General features: G+C 44.1%; 1 protein-coding gene and 1 long non-coding RNA gene across 5 annotated transcripts in view; one reads left to right on the forward strand and one right to left on the reverse strand.

Moving 5' to 3' along the window:
• The window catches only part of neo1a (neogenin 1a), a 156,233-nt gene that overhangs the window by 110,391 nt on the left and 31,058 nt on the right, over positions 1–14,784 (forward strand). For 3 of the 4 annotated variants that reach the window (XM_085459301.1, XM_085459317.1, XM_085459326.1), the window contains exon 8: positions 13,966–14,200. In XM_085459301.1, the coding sequence (XP_085315427.1) occupies positions 13,966–14,200 (235 nt within the window). The remainder of the gene's footprint in view (positions 1–13,965; positions 14,201–14,784) is intronic. The other variant, XM_085459310.1, reaches the window with a different exon arrangement.
• Positions 1–14,784, reverse strand: part of LOC146719043 (uncharacterized) — a 79,901-nt gene that overhangs the window by 35,229 nt on the left and 29,888 nt on the right. The window lies entirely within an intron of this gene.

A 14,784-nucleotide genomic window follows, 5' to 3' on the forward strand; every position in this document is an offset into this window, starting at 1 on the left:
ACGAGCTTCAAACATGAAGTCCCGTGAGCTTTAGAGTGCAAGGCAGCAACTAAAGCAGACACTTAAGGACAGTGGCTACAGTTGCTGAAAAGTACAAAGTGCCTCCAAAAATAGAAGCTAATGCAGAGGGAAAAAACGTTAACATCCCAGTTCTTGAGGTAGTTTTGTTTCATTACCTCTGATCTTTAGAGAAAATGTAATACAGCTTAAATTTGCCGTCATTTGCACGGTCATAATAATCATAGTCTAACCCACGGGGCTAGTGAAAACCTCGCCACAGTCCTCGAAAACAACGACAACTTCAAGACCATAAACGAGGCGCATTTTCTCTGAGCGGCGTAATCTAAATAAAACGAGGTGGAAAATGAGAGACAATAAAGCGACGGGGGCAGTGAAGGCGAAAACAAACCCTAATACAGCAGAGATCAGAAGTTGTTCGCGTAGCCTTTACATTGTAATCGTTGCTTTACTGCTGACTCGTAGCGTCCCTTTCTCTCGAGGAAGATGGCGAAAATTTAATCAAGCGTGAACCCCCCCCCCCCCACTTACTCGAAGCAGGTGGCTAATGAATTAGCATAGCAGTGTCCAACCGGTGGCACCTCCAGCTGTGTCATCCCCGCCGACTGGAGGACATTAAGTCAGAAATAATGATGACCTGCAGCTCATTGTGTATTTGTGTTTGACACCATTGATAAGGGTCTGCCTACTTTACATGGCCTCAAGTCTTTTTATCTTTTCTTTCTTTTCTTTGACTTGAAGATAAATGGGATGAATTACAGAGGCAGCTGGCCTTGTACATGAGGTCCGCCCTGAGCACGGCTTTGAAGAAATTAATCTCTGTTTAATCCATAAATATCACAGGGAGTCTTTTCCTTTTGTTACCGTTCTGATTGCGTACATCTGTCTTGGTCACAGTAATGCTAATCCAGACACACTTACCCCAAGAAAGCTTTCCAGCTCCCTGATTATTCATCAGGTTATTATCCCGACTCTCATCTGATGTATGTAGGAAATAACAGTCTCCATGGTACTGTTCATTTTTATTCTGCAAATCGTTGACATTTTGCGCATGTATAGACGCATCCACAAACACTGTATCAAAGTAATTTCCCCTCTCAAAGGTGCAATCTGTGCCTGCAAATGGTTAATCAATGGCAACGTGTTTAAAATCATCTCATTTTCTGCACCTATTTGTGTTTCGCGGTGACGGCTCTGATGAATGAATCTCAGTAGACTCTAGTAAAGTCGTATCTTTCTCCTCGGTGTCTCCTCTCTCTCCTCCTGAGCTGCGGCGTGTGCAGGCCTACTCTTCCACACCCATCTGTCACCTTTTTCTCGAGGCCTTCCTCTCACTGTCTTTCACAGCCACCTGCTCTCTGTGATAATGATAATCCAACACAGTGAGCTTTGTGGTAATTGTGCTGTACTCAATATAGTCCCCTTATATGGCTGCCCCTTCACAGCTGGACATCTCCTTCTGCTCCGTGCTGCCCCTTTGTGTTTACCGCAGTCAGGTATTCCCGCTCGCACCTGCCAGGCTTGAATCATCCTGAAACGCGGCCAGGAAAACACCCCGTCTGCCGGCTGCCTTGCAGTCGGCGAGATAAGCCAGGGACTTGCCACAGGGATAAAGTTGTCTTCACCCAACAGGGAAATCAATGGGGTGAACTGCATCTAAATACCCAGCGGCTGCAAGTTGGCTAATATTCATTAGTGGCCATAATCTTTGCGTCTTGACACTGCCAGCTGCAGTTAAATCTAGCTCCACTGATGGCTGCCACTCGTGGGTGTTTGGAATGGAAAAATGTCAGCTGTTAGCATATGTATAGCATTTTGGCAGTTATTTATAGTGATTCGTCCTCCACATCGATACAGCTGGCTCTAGTAGTTTACAGCGAGCGGGTTTGTGTGCATGCTGCATAAACAAAGAGAAGCTTTTTAAACAGATTTTCACCTTGCTAGGTAAAAGCTTTGAAAGTTGCAGAGGTTTGGTCAAAAATCGGGACCTCAGCCTGCAGTCCTAAACCAATTTTGTGCACATTCCACAGTCGTGTGCAATATAGGTCAACTAGTTGCAAACAGATGTGGTTCAACTGGAGCTGAAATACCAAAAATGGAACTCGAGGGGACCTAATTGCACGGAGTAATGCAGTCTGAGTAAGTGGCTCTTAATGTCCCTTGTAAAGCTGCCACATTCAGACTTGTTGTTTTCTGGAGGCGCTGGAAGCTCTAAGTAGCTGTGCTCGTCAGAGTCATTACGCACTGTCAGCGAAAATAAAGCTACGGCGAAATTGTTTGCCTCCTCACAAACTACATCCTCACAAAATAATTAACAAGTCTGCATATGTGTACCAGTGTTGTTTGTTTTCTCCCACCCCCTCCTAATTGTAAGTTTCCTGAGGTTTATTACATTAAATCCAGATCACATGTACAATAACTAGATAAGAAATGACTGATCTAATCACAAAATGTTTTCACTAAGTGTGTGAGTCAACAAGTGCTGAGGGTTTTATCAAATTCCCGGCAGACTGGCCCGTGCTTTCCTCACAAATTATAAAAATACATCCACTAATGATTGCGTGATGACTCTATCCTGGCATTTTTGATATTTGCCGTCCACAATTATATCTTACTGTCGCATGGGGAGCGACTGGTCCGCTGCAGAGGATGTGCCCTTTGAGGAATTATCATCTCAAACCATCTATTGACAGTTTCCAGCCCTTTTCAAACACATTATTAGTTTATGAGTTGAGTGTTGATGTGCAATAACTGCAGTGGGTGGCACTTAGAGCTGGGAGGGGAAATGGCTCATGTTTTTTTGCTGTTTTTAACTTTGAAGTAGAATTCCTAGACAAAGCAGTTGTTTATGCGATTGCAATCTTTGCGCGTACCATACAAAAAGACTGTGATTGAAGTTTAAACTAGTCCAAGTTTCACAATGTAGTTGCTTTTTGTGTAGTTTTCGCCGATGCAGGGAGGACCGTATATTTTATTTTCAAGTTTTGAATTAGATTTGTGGATGAAAGAGACATTTAGGGTTTTTTGTTTGTTTGCTTTTTGCAGATTGGAATCTTTAGCTTGTCTAAGTAGATCCCCACTTGTCAAAAATTGCAACTTCATGTGTAAAATGCAGAGAGATCTACACTCAGCGCTAGCAAACAAAAGAAGTAGATGTTCTCCTCTGCTGTTTGCCCTTCAGTTCATATCTTTAGCTTGTTTTGAAGTTTGCATAAATTCGAGCTGCGCCCCCATTTGCATGCGAATACTCACATTTGATCCTTCCACATGCCCTGCCGGCTTCAATCTCGAAATACTCTTTCATGACTTTTCTCTGTCCCTCTGTCTCTTCTCTGTTCCCCTCAGCTCACATGAATAATGTTTTAACATTTTGCCTCCTAGTGACCAAATCAAGTACTTCACTGGAGAGCCTGAAAGCTTGTTTGGATGCACCAAGCTCTGAGAGCTCATCTTGTTTGAGGTGCAACTGTTACAAGTGAATTTCATACAAATGAATGGGGGAGGAGGGGGTTACACAGTCACACACTTCAGGTTACACAGTTTAAAAACATCAGTCGCTGTGCAGTGCTGTGCAAGACGGCTCCATGAATTTTACATCCTTTCTCCTGTAGGCTAGCACTCCTAGCCGTGTTTCAGGTCGTGTTATGATGAAAGGAGGATGACACTCTATTCCTGATGCAAATGTGTTTATTCAAGCTTTTGTTAAATTCAGAGCTTAAACAGGCCTTGGTTCCTTTCAGCGTTTCCTTCACCTTCATCCTTTATCTGACACTGCAGCCATTAGTCTCCCCTCCCCCTGCCGTAGACCTGTGGCAGCCAACAGAAGAGTCCTGCCTCCCCTCTGATCAGGGGTAGCAGACCCCCATTGAGAGATGGCGATGCGTCATCGATGCCTGAGTGCTCGCTGTGTCCCCTGAGCTTCCTCTCCCTCCATCACTCTGTACTTATGAGTGTAGGCAACAGACTTGTTGTCATGCTACGCTGACATGTGGGGGTGTCCCCTAAGTTGCAGTGATGATGGCTACATGAAGGGCCCAATGAGATACCTGAGCAGATATAGAGTCATTCTCACTGCAGCTTCATTAGTAAATATCAGTTAGGGAGGAGGGTTCACAGTAAAGAGACATTTGTAGAGCTGTTGGTGAGTCTCATCCTTTTTTAATGAGGCAAGGATGCTTAGTCCTTAAAAAAAAAGTCAGTTTGCATCATTTGGAAGGAAGTGGAAGTTTAACGCTGCTTCTGAACAAATTGGGACTAACGTGAGCCTTTCTGTCTAACTAAACCTGCAGGCTAGCTCAGGCAGGGAGCTGGAGCTGCACTATGGCGTCATGGAGGCTCGCGCCATGCCTCACTCTCCTCATGTCAAATACCGAAAATGCAGTCTGAATTAAAGGTGCAGAATTTCCAGAATCTCCCTCTGACATGTCAGCGCTACTGCGCCAGATGTGCACAGCTCCCAGCTGTTTCAGCTCATCCGCCACCCCAGGATGCATCTGTAGACTCCACGGGAGATGTTTACCCATCTCTCCCCAATTTTATACAGCGATGAACTGAATGTGTAAGAGTGGAGAACAGAAAATGCCTCCAACACCTTCTCCCTTTGGAAAACAAAACAAACCATAAATCAAACTTTAATTGTTTTAATGTTAATAAGAACATCGTTGACATTAAACAACTGCAGCACAAAAAAAACTATCCATAAAGCAAAGTTGTTAGACTCTGCTGAGTGTATACTAAGCACAGAATAGTCCAAGAAAGCTGTTTAGGACAGACTTAGTAGCCAGAGGCAATGCTGTTTACTGTGCGAACAACACAAAGCAGAGAATGCCCCAAATTCTTCCACCTCATGTTCTAAAGAGCTCTGAGAGAAGTTGATTTTTGCAGCAGTTTGTAACACAAGCAGACTCTCGTGTTATCGAGGCTGTACCGCTTTAGCATAAGGAGTCATTGTTTCCTCACAGAGCACTGATGCACATGAGAGATGGAGAGGAACACAGCAGCCTAGATCCGTTGTTGTACAGATGTGCACACAGGAAGGGTTTTATGCACAAATCTCTTGATGCTGAAGCTGCATTGTTGTTTAATACAAATTGAGAGGTACTTGAATTTATATTGAATTAAAGGCAGAGAGAAAGATGACAAGCAATACATAAAAAAAAAAAAAGGAGGTCCCTAATGTACCAATACTGCTGGCAGTGTAGTGCACTGCAGTAACAGCTCGCGCTAGTAGCAAAGGAAGAAAACTAATGTGATATAGAACGTAAACATATTATGATTACACTACAAATGTCGAGTTTGAGGAGGCACAGCAGGGGAGGGGAAAAAACCCTCCCCTTAAACACATTTGTAACACCGAAGCCACAGGCGGACGATCCTTCCACTACATCGGCACCGGAGCACCACCCTTATTCCCTGTTCAAATCAAGGAGTGAGAATAGGCTGCTAAAAGACCCTTCCCTCCAGCCAGACTCCAGCAGCACTGAATAAAAGCTCGGGCCTACTTCAGGGAATACGGTGTGCTCCATCATCTGCTAGCAGGGTCACGGCCAGGCCAGCAGGAGCGAACGTGCAACACTGTGAGCATGTGAATGTGTCAGCTCGGCGCAGAGCGATGCGCTGTGTTTTCAGTTGGCACGGCCTGCATCGTAAGTGCAGCCTGAACACCAGGCACCGGTGTGAAAGTGTGACTGCTGAGCATATCATGTAATGCCGGGATGTACATGCATGTACACAAACGGTCGCCCCCGGCCTCACCGTATGGCCACAGGCGCAAACTAAATATGTTTCACCGACTGATCCACATAGACTCCTTCATAGCAGTTTGTTAAACCTAGCCTCTGATCACTACTCCAACTTGCTTTTCCTCGACTTCCTTTTGTTCCTACAAGACGCACAAGCGACTTCGTTTGTTGGCGCTTTATGAAATTTGGACTGTCGGTCATTGATTCAACTGTGTGGTAATATTTGAGGCTGCTGTTTTGTCCACAAATGTGGACAAATTTGCACAAAGCAAACATCCTATTATGATGAAGAGCCTGTATTGCGATTCAGCAGAAACGGAGATAAGAAGCCTAAATAAGGAGACTGTTGTTGCCACAAAGCATAAGCTAATAAAGTGTATCTGGAGGATGAAATTGCCTAGGGAAAAGAGGGGGGAGGGGAAAGAAAACTAGTTCTTTTCCCACATGAAAACATCAGTAAACACCAAATTTACCTGTTTTCCACCAGCCGAATTTCACATGCAGCACACGTAGCTGCTGCTTAGACGCTGCATGTGCTTTAGAACTACCTTATCGTTACACACAGTGTTACTGGTCGATTAAGCAAATATGATAATATTGTTGTTTTATTAACGGTGTTGTAGTTTTCTTTATAAATTCTTGCGATTATGGAAAAGCAATCTCAAAACAAATTAAGGGACAGAGAATATTAATATTATGTAAATTTCTAAATTCTGCCTCATAGCGAGGTGCATTGAAATTCAAATTTGGGGATAAAGTCTTTAAATGTGCACACAGTGTCCTAAACTGAAAAACACGCAGATAAACACACACATACACGAGCGCACAAAATCTGTTTTGGCACACACAGACGCACACCACGTTAGTGATAGTGATTAGTGAATGCGTTTCCCCACCGGAGGCTGTAGGAAGCTGATCAGAGGGATTGTTACCTAAATTGATTGTGAAGAGCTGAAATCAGCCTCCACCAAATTGCTGTTTGTGCGGGTGCTGATGGCAAAGTAAGTGTTTGTGTTGTGGTTGTGTCTCTCAGGGATGGCGTTTGGCGCGCGTGTGTGTGTGTGTATTTACAGGCTGGGGCGCTCTCAGCACAGGCTGAACTTTTCTATGGGTTGTATTTACTCAAGCGTGGTGAAAGCTTTGCCTCATTTATAAATGCTCTGACGCCTCAGTGCTAACTGCAGAATGTTATGGGTGCCTATTTTCCTCTTGTTTTGCACGAGAAAGTAAAAAAAAGGGATTAAAATAGCTTTCGGTGTACTTGCGTCAGCTCAGGTTTTGTTTGGGGTTTTTTTGAAGGTCAGTCTTGTTATCGAAGCCAGCTTGAGGCTCGACTGCCTGCGTGAGGGCTGGTTTTCACCAACACCTGCCCTTATCTACGATATAACACCGTCCACCTCCAACACACACACTCATCCAGGATGTCGATCTGATGTTTTTGGACGTGGACAGTCCTCTGGGTGCAGTAATTGAAAGTACCGAATGAGACGAAAACATCACTTTCCCTTCACACCCTTCCTTTAGCGGCAGGCGGCTGACCTCTGTGAGCGGCGCCACCAAAGCCGGAGCTCGTATTTTTCCTGTTAGCCTCCACAGCCCCCCCAACCTCCTCACTCAGCTGAGCCTCCCAGTTTCCATAAGCTAAAAGTAGAATAGTGAGTAACGTCACAGTGGGTTATGGACACCCCACTGCTCACTAGCGTAAGTGCATAGCTGCTTCTTGCTGGGCCTGTCCGAGGGAGGCGTCTTTATTGGTGGGAGTCTGATTAGCGGGCCTGTTTGTTAGTGAATCTCCAAAGACAGGGGGGTGCAGCTGCTCTCACTTCTCCCAACATCCCATTTGACCTTTTCAGGCCTTTCTTTGGTTGTTCAGCTCTACTCGCTTTATACATGAAATGCTGCTGCTGCTGTGTATACACACACACAAACGAGCCATAACGTAGAGCTTTCCTGGAAATCAATTACTTTATTCCAGGGCTCTCTCTGTTCCCTCGGAGAGGTTGTATTGTGTTTGTGTACCTCAGAGGTAATAAAAAACAAAGGCGCGCAGTGCAGAAAGAAAGCCCGTTTCCCGTCGTGGGCATCGGTGGTAAAATGCTCTGGAGATCCGCGGCAGCATCCCTGGCTGTTTTTGATCTGCTTGAAAGGCGAGCCCAGGAGACCTCTCGTCCCCGCTCTCATCCAGCATGTGGCGCACGCGATACATGTGACGCAGATTTGAAGCGTGGAAGGTGGAGTGTTGTGCTGTATACCATAGCTGCACGTCTTCATTTGCATGCGGAGTCTGGGCGAGCAGATTTTAGCCTCATGTTCCTTCGTGTTTCTGTGAGTGTGTGCTAAAGCGAGGTGTTCATGGGAACAAAGCAATCACACCCAGATTAACTCACTAGTGACTCAATGAACGTGTGTTGCATGCACACAGCGAGTGACTACTCATCGATATACCTGCCCCCAGTCAATTACAGCCATCATTTCCAAATAGCGGCGTTTGCTTTCTTTGACGTTGTAGGACCCTCTGGGTGTGTCTGTCTCTGTAGGGTGGAGAGTATTTAGCCTTCCACACTCTCGAGCGGGGATTGTCACTCTACTTTGTTTAAAATCTAAATTGTTAGTGCACCAGAAGGCCAAGAGGGGATGCAAACACAGGCATACCATCCAAAAGCGTGCCTCATAGGATATCTCCTACATGTTTGCGAAAAACCTGCAGGGACTCTGCACAATGTTGACTCGGGACGAGAAAAGTGAGATAAATGCAAAATTGAACAAACGTTGCCATTTAAAAAGGAAATCTCTGCAGGGATTCAAAGAGGCAGATTTTCCAGTGGATAAACTGGAAACACACAGAGGCCCTTCCGAGGTTTCAGCCGCCTGATAAAGAGACCGAACGCCTCTGTCCTATTAAAGCATTTAGTACATCACCACAGGGCATCCAGGTGTCCCATGGATCTGTCAGATGGGTCCTGTCGCATCCCACTCTGTCTCCTGCACCACAGGAGCGTTTGGGAAGAGAGCAGAGACGTAAATACATCTGCGACCCACTGCAAATGCTTCAAAACAGCACTCATGGTCTGTGTTCTCTCCACTTATCGAGGCTATTTTTTAAGGGGGGGGGTTCATAATTTTGGGCCTCGAACTTCTCTCTGTTAGCGTCATGGCTTTCTTATTTGCCTGACTTTGATGTGTCCCCTCTGTACACATGTGCATATGTTTTTTGAGATTGGTATATGTGTCTTTTAATTGGTGAGACTTCTTTATTTCCTGGGAAAAGTGCTGGATGGGAGTGAACATGCCCTAGAAAGCGGTGGAGGAAAAGGGAGAGGAATGTGGAGGCGATGCTGTTTGAGATTTTTTTTTTAACAGAATAAGTTTGAGACTTTTTCCTTTCTGAATTATGTCAGTGAGTCAGTCTTTTTCCTGAGATTCGAGCTACGCTTTAATCTCGACTGTTTCTGATTAGAGGGAATGCGTGCAGTTACCAATACACTCCACCCTTCAGCAATCCAATACTGAATCTCTGTCACGTCCCCCTTGGCTAGTGATAAGGTGTCAGGATACAAGTGCAAGAAAGGTCCCAAGACAAAGATTATATTCCTAACTACGGGTGTCCCTGTAGTGGGCAGGCTGGCTTGATATTATTTTCTCTCTTTTATTCTTTTCTTCGCTGATGAGTGTCTCGTATTTTTATTGTTTGTGTCATTGGTTTTCATTTATTGCTGTATTGCTTGTAAAGCAAGAAAATCTTTTTTAAAAATGGAGTTTGTTATTGTTGTCGACAGGGTAATTGAAAGGAACCGAGGGGACTCCAAAAAAAAGAATGCTTGGTCAGACTTTTCCTCGCTCTCGCTCATTTCCCTCCTCCCCTCTCACGTCTCTCTGGAAACATTTGTCTTCTCCTTCTGACTCTTTCCTTTGTCGGTGCGTTAAGGAGCTGCTCAAATGTCATGAGCTGTCAGGCTTGCTCATCTTTCCTGTCTTTTCTTTAAAGAGAGTGAAGGGAGAGCAGAATTTATTTAAAACAAAAAACAGCCACAGTTGTCACCAGGAAAGAAAAACGATTCTTCTTCTTCTTCTTTTTTTTTGTGGCTACATTTACTAGAGAACCAATAAGAGTGATCCAGTTTGCAGTTGCTCTGTTCTTACAGTTCCTTTTACATTTCAGAGAATTAATGTCTCCACGGATTGTTTTTGTCTTTGTTCAGCGGAAATTTCTTCTAGTTCTTTGTAATAACCTTCGGGCCTACAGATAGGCTGTTCGGTTTTATCATAATGCGACTACTCCGTGTTTGCATAAAACATGACAAAGGCTGTCATTTTTATTTACTTTGGCTTTCATTTCTTTATTGAAAATGGCAGTGTAGTGTAGATAGGGACGGGACATGAAGGGAGAGAGAGAGAGAAGGGGGGTGGAGGGTGATGTGGAACTGATGACTGGCAGTTTTAATTGACTGTCTTCTTTGTGATGCTGTTCTGAAGACTCTCGACTATGCTTTTTGAGTACATTGTTCTTCTTCTTTTCTTGGCCAGATGAAAGTAGTGACTCAGTAATGGACCATTAGCACTGTGCTACATCAGTGTCTTACGCCGTCGTCATTACCGAACTACATTAGACATGGAAACCAGGCCTGAGAAAATCCATTTTGCAAGAGCCTGGTGTGGCTTGCTGAATTCCTTCTGAAAAGGCTATCTGTAGTTACAGTGCTGTGTGTGCTTCCTGCAGACATTCATTAGGTTTCCGTTCTCTCGGTAGAGGTGTGTAAGGCTGAGCCGGTGAGTTAGGCTGGCTCTCTTATCGGTGAACTCGGACCAGTTTGATGGAAATGCAGCTTTGCCCAGCGACGCTCACAGGGATTATGATGTTGGCAGCACAAGATAAAAGTTATGAGCCTTTAGTCAGAACTTTCACACCGCTCCATTTCTTTATTTCTGAAACGTGTTTTGCTTCCATTGAACGCTAAGACGACCCGTTAAGCATGTCTTTGTCCCAGTTGGGTTTTTTTGCCTGGGTTACCCAGATTATTATGCAGATCTAAAGTAACCTTCCTCGTTAAGCCTTAATGCCAGTAATTCATTACCTCTGGCACGGAGACTAATGACACTATTAATCAGCTATGAATAGAGCTCGGCAATAGCAGTGGGAGGCTGACACCTTCTTACTGTAACAATCCCAGGCACACATGTACAAGAGAGATTGTCAGAAGGACACCGAAAACTGCCCAGCATGTCAATTACCTACGGCGGACACGGTGTATGAAGATGGAAGCCGCTCGTAATGATTTTATTTCCTCGCCCTTGTCTGATCTGTGAGGTGGTCTTGATTCTGTTTGTGCTTCAAACTGAGATAACCTCGAAGTCCACACTGGGCAAGAGTACTGATGGACAAATTCGCTCGCTAAAAGAATTATGGCGTTGAGCAGAGTGCAAAGGCAGTGACCTGTTTCCTGTGTCATCTTAGGAGACAATCTTAGACCTATTAAAAGCCCGTTTTCCTCATTTTCTGCAGACATCAACAACCAGCCAACAACTAGTTAAGGTTAATAAAGTTGAGTTAAAAAAAAAAAAGGAAAAGAAATAAAACAAGGTCCAGATATGCATTTCTTAAAGCTGAACTCATATTCTCTTGTGACTTATTCTTCTGTTTTAATCAAGAAGTTGTGGCTCAACAGGGTTCAAAGCAAAACTGACTAATGTGAAGCAAATGTTGCTATCCGACTTTGCTTTTGAAGTTCTTTCAAACAGTTATCATTTGAGGGAAAGGAGAAGGCCTTTAAAGGCATATTTCATTGCTATATAACCATATGTGTGTTGGAATAATAGTAATATTTCATATTTAATATGTGAGCTGGAGCACAGCGTGAGGTTATCAAGCAGGGCCCTTCTGGTTACTATGAAAGAGTAGCATATCTTTTGCCTTCCAAGCTTTTAATCCTTCTTTCCTGAAGATATGGCAAAATTAGTATGCACATTAAAATCTCTAAATAGTTAATTCCATTGTATTCATCTCAATAAATTAATTCTACAGACTCAAGGGACTCATAGATTATTGCCTGCAGGACTTTACTTTTATACAACCTGAATCTGGAAGCAGAATTACTAATTTCCTGTGGATGTTGTCTTTATCTCATCTTCCAGCTGAATTGTATCTTGTTCATAGAATATTCTGAGGTTAAAACTTTTTGAAATATGTCAACAATGAGTCGTTCCATTCACAGTATTTGCCGGGAGTTCCTACTTGCGCTGTGTTTCTGGGTTGTACTCTACTGCGTTCAGATTTTTGGAATTCAGGAAGCGCTTCCCTATTAAGAAACTGAGCCTTTGGTGATTCGGTGAACCTGGTTCGAGTTAGATGGCGGTAATTCTGATGCTTGTGCGTGTGCGAGACGCTTTATAAATGGGGATAATTATTCAGCATCTGGTCATTTACACTGCAGTCAGAAAGTATTAGGATGATAATGTGTTTTTCATTGTTGCTGGCACTACTCCAGCAAACAGGATTTGAAATGAAACCGTGGCGTTGAGGCTGAAGTGCTGACTTTCAGCTTTAAGCTTGTTTGAGGCTGTCATTACCTTTGCTTGGTGAAGATTGAGAGACGGCTGGGTTGTTTTTTGGGGGGTTTTCTTCACCACTTTTAGAACAAGAACCCTAATCGCAGGGAAAAGGCAGCCAGTGTTTTTCTAAATGGTGTAAAATAGTTTTGGCTGGCCACTGGAGTTCAAACAATACTGGATTTTTGTAGGGTAAGGCAAGGCCTCATCACTCAGCTGACCTAAATCCATCTTTTCAGATGAGAATGAATAAAAAAAAAAACATTCCTGAAATGTGCAAGAAGCGGCCCTCCACATATCCTACACAAGGTGTCGTGCTGATGTCTGTGACTTTAACGAGAGTTTGGATTTCATAGACAGATATCCAAATTTGGGCAACAGTACCTTTTTTTTTTCTTTTTTTTTTTATTGAGTGTAGATGTAAACAAGCTAAAATTGAGCCTGACAATCTGTTTATTTCCCATCCAAAGTACTGGAGCATGCTACAAATTCAACAGCAGTTCTTTAGAGCATTACTCGGTATACACAGAGCCCATAAATACGGAGTTGAAGCTAATGTTTCTTGAGTGTTTATATACAGAAAGTGTATACAAACAGTGTCATTTTTCTTTGGGGGTGGGTCAGAATCTTCTATATCATATGTTGGCTTTTATATGATCACAGAAGTCGGTGAACTCTTTGATACGTAAACAAATTCTGAAAGCCAAATTAGCGGTTAGTCCACATGCTGTGACAGATAAATATGCCAGCAGCCGCTTTCCATTCCATCGCAATTTCTCCGGTAATAACACACCGTTTGAGCACAGCACTTGCCATGCGCCTTTCCTATATTTTCAGCCTTGCCCTCCAGTCCGTTTCCCCCCGACCTGCAAACAAATGGAAATGTCATACGGACTAACATTCTTTCCGTATGGTTTTGTTTCGCCTGCTTGCCAGGCAAATGGAAAGCAGATCTCACGAGGTCCGACCGCAGATTGTTCCTCCGAAAAGGAGGAGGAAAAAAGAAAAACACACACACGCACTCGAAATGAAATCACAAACATTTCTGTGGCTTGGCTGTGGAATGCGACGACAGAAGTGCTTCAGCAGCATCGTTAGTTATGAGAAGCTAAAGTGAGAGGGGGGGTTGGGTTAGTCCGAAGCTGTTTTACTGTAAAATAAAAGTCAGACGGCCACGAGACGACTTTGTCCCTGTCACGACAAAGTGTCTCTCCTTGCAGAAATGCAGTCCAATCATTCATTTTAATGCCAATGATTGGCAGGAAAGCCACTGATGGTGAACGTTAAGTGTGTGACACTATGTTCTGCTCCCACTGCCCTTGCATTAGACAGGTGTGTGTAGATCTGCATGTGTAGTCCCTCCCTCTTTGTCAGCTTTGTGAGTGTAGTAGAAGTGTTGTATTGTGGTTCCTTGTCACACCAAGAGTCTTTTTTTTTTTTTTTGTTACGTTGTTGTTATTTTGTTTTTTCTTTTTTTTGTTTCCTCCCTTTCTTTCGTTCCACTTTCATTTCCATTTCAACTCCTCTCCTCAACCTGCTCCTTTTGGGCACCTCTGCACAATATTTCTCCCACCCGACCCCGACATGCTACGGCTGTCTCCCTCCCGGTCTCCCTTGCTCTCATCCCACCATCCCTCCCTCCCTACCCCCTCCCAACCCAAAGTCGTAGCCCTGCCCTCTTTCCCTCCCCCTTCACTGACTCCTAACACTACTGACCATGTAACACCAGGCTCCAGAGGTGTAGGCAGTCCAGCAGGGCCTACCTCCTCGGCCCCCCGAGACGTCGTGGCTTCGCTGGTGTCCACTCGCTTCATCAAGCTGACCTGGCGTCAACCAGCCGAGCCGCATGGGGACGAGTTGACCTACTCCATTTTCTACAGCCAGGAGGGCACGAGCAGGTAGAACGCACACTTTCCTGGAGGGGGTACTAATACACGCACACGACTGCTGGCATCAGCACATTGCTCAAGTACACACACTCAGACCACTGAAATATCTGATTCAAGAAGTTCAGTCACTTAAAGCAAAACCTCCTTCTTAAACAAATATAAACCCCAAAAAAACCCAAAAACAAATGTTCAAATACCATGCTCGCTTTCCCCCCCAAATAGTTCTGTGGTAAATTTCTCCCAGCTTCACAGGCGGAGGATTTACTGACTGAGAATAAAATTTAAGAAGCTGAGAGGATTTTCCACAAGTCTTCTTTTTTATGTCTTCTCTGTAACATGACGGTAAGCAAAAGCAAACCTTTAATATACAGAATCTGCAAATACGTGGAGCGTACCGATAACTCAGCGAGGTTGTAAACTAGGTCTCCCGGTCCTGCTGCCAACAGGTGAGCTGGTTAGTTTATAGACCAGTGCCAGCATTAATTTAGCAATCATGCCAGTTTCTGCTCTAGTTTCTTTCTCTCCTCTGCTCTGTTTTTGTGTGTGGAGCAGTGATACAGACGTGCATATGGAGCAGAGTAAAGGAGTTGCAT

This window comes from Copadichromis virginalis, linkage group LG1 (assembly GCF_057382275.1).
Source record: "Copadichromis virginalis isolate Kocher_CV1m ecotype Utaka linkage group LG1, C_Virginalis_male_GT1.1, whole genome shotgun sequence".
In the NCBI taxonomy this organism is placed as follows: domain Eukaryota; kingdom Metazoa; phylum Chordata; class Actinopteri; order Cichliformes; family Cichlidae; genus Copadichromis; species Copadichromis virginalis.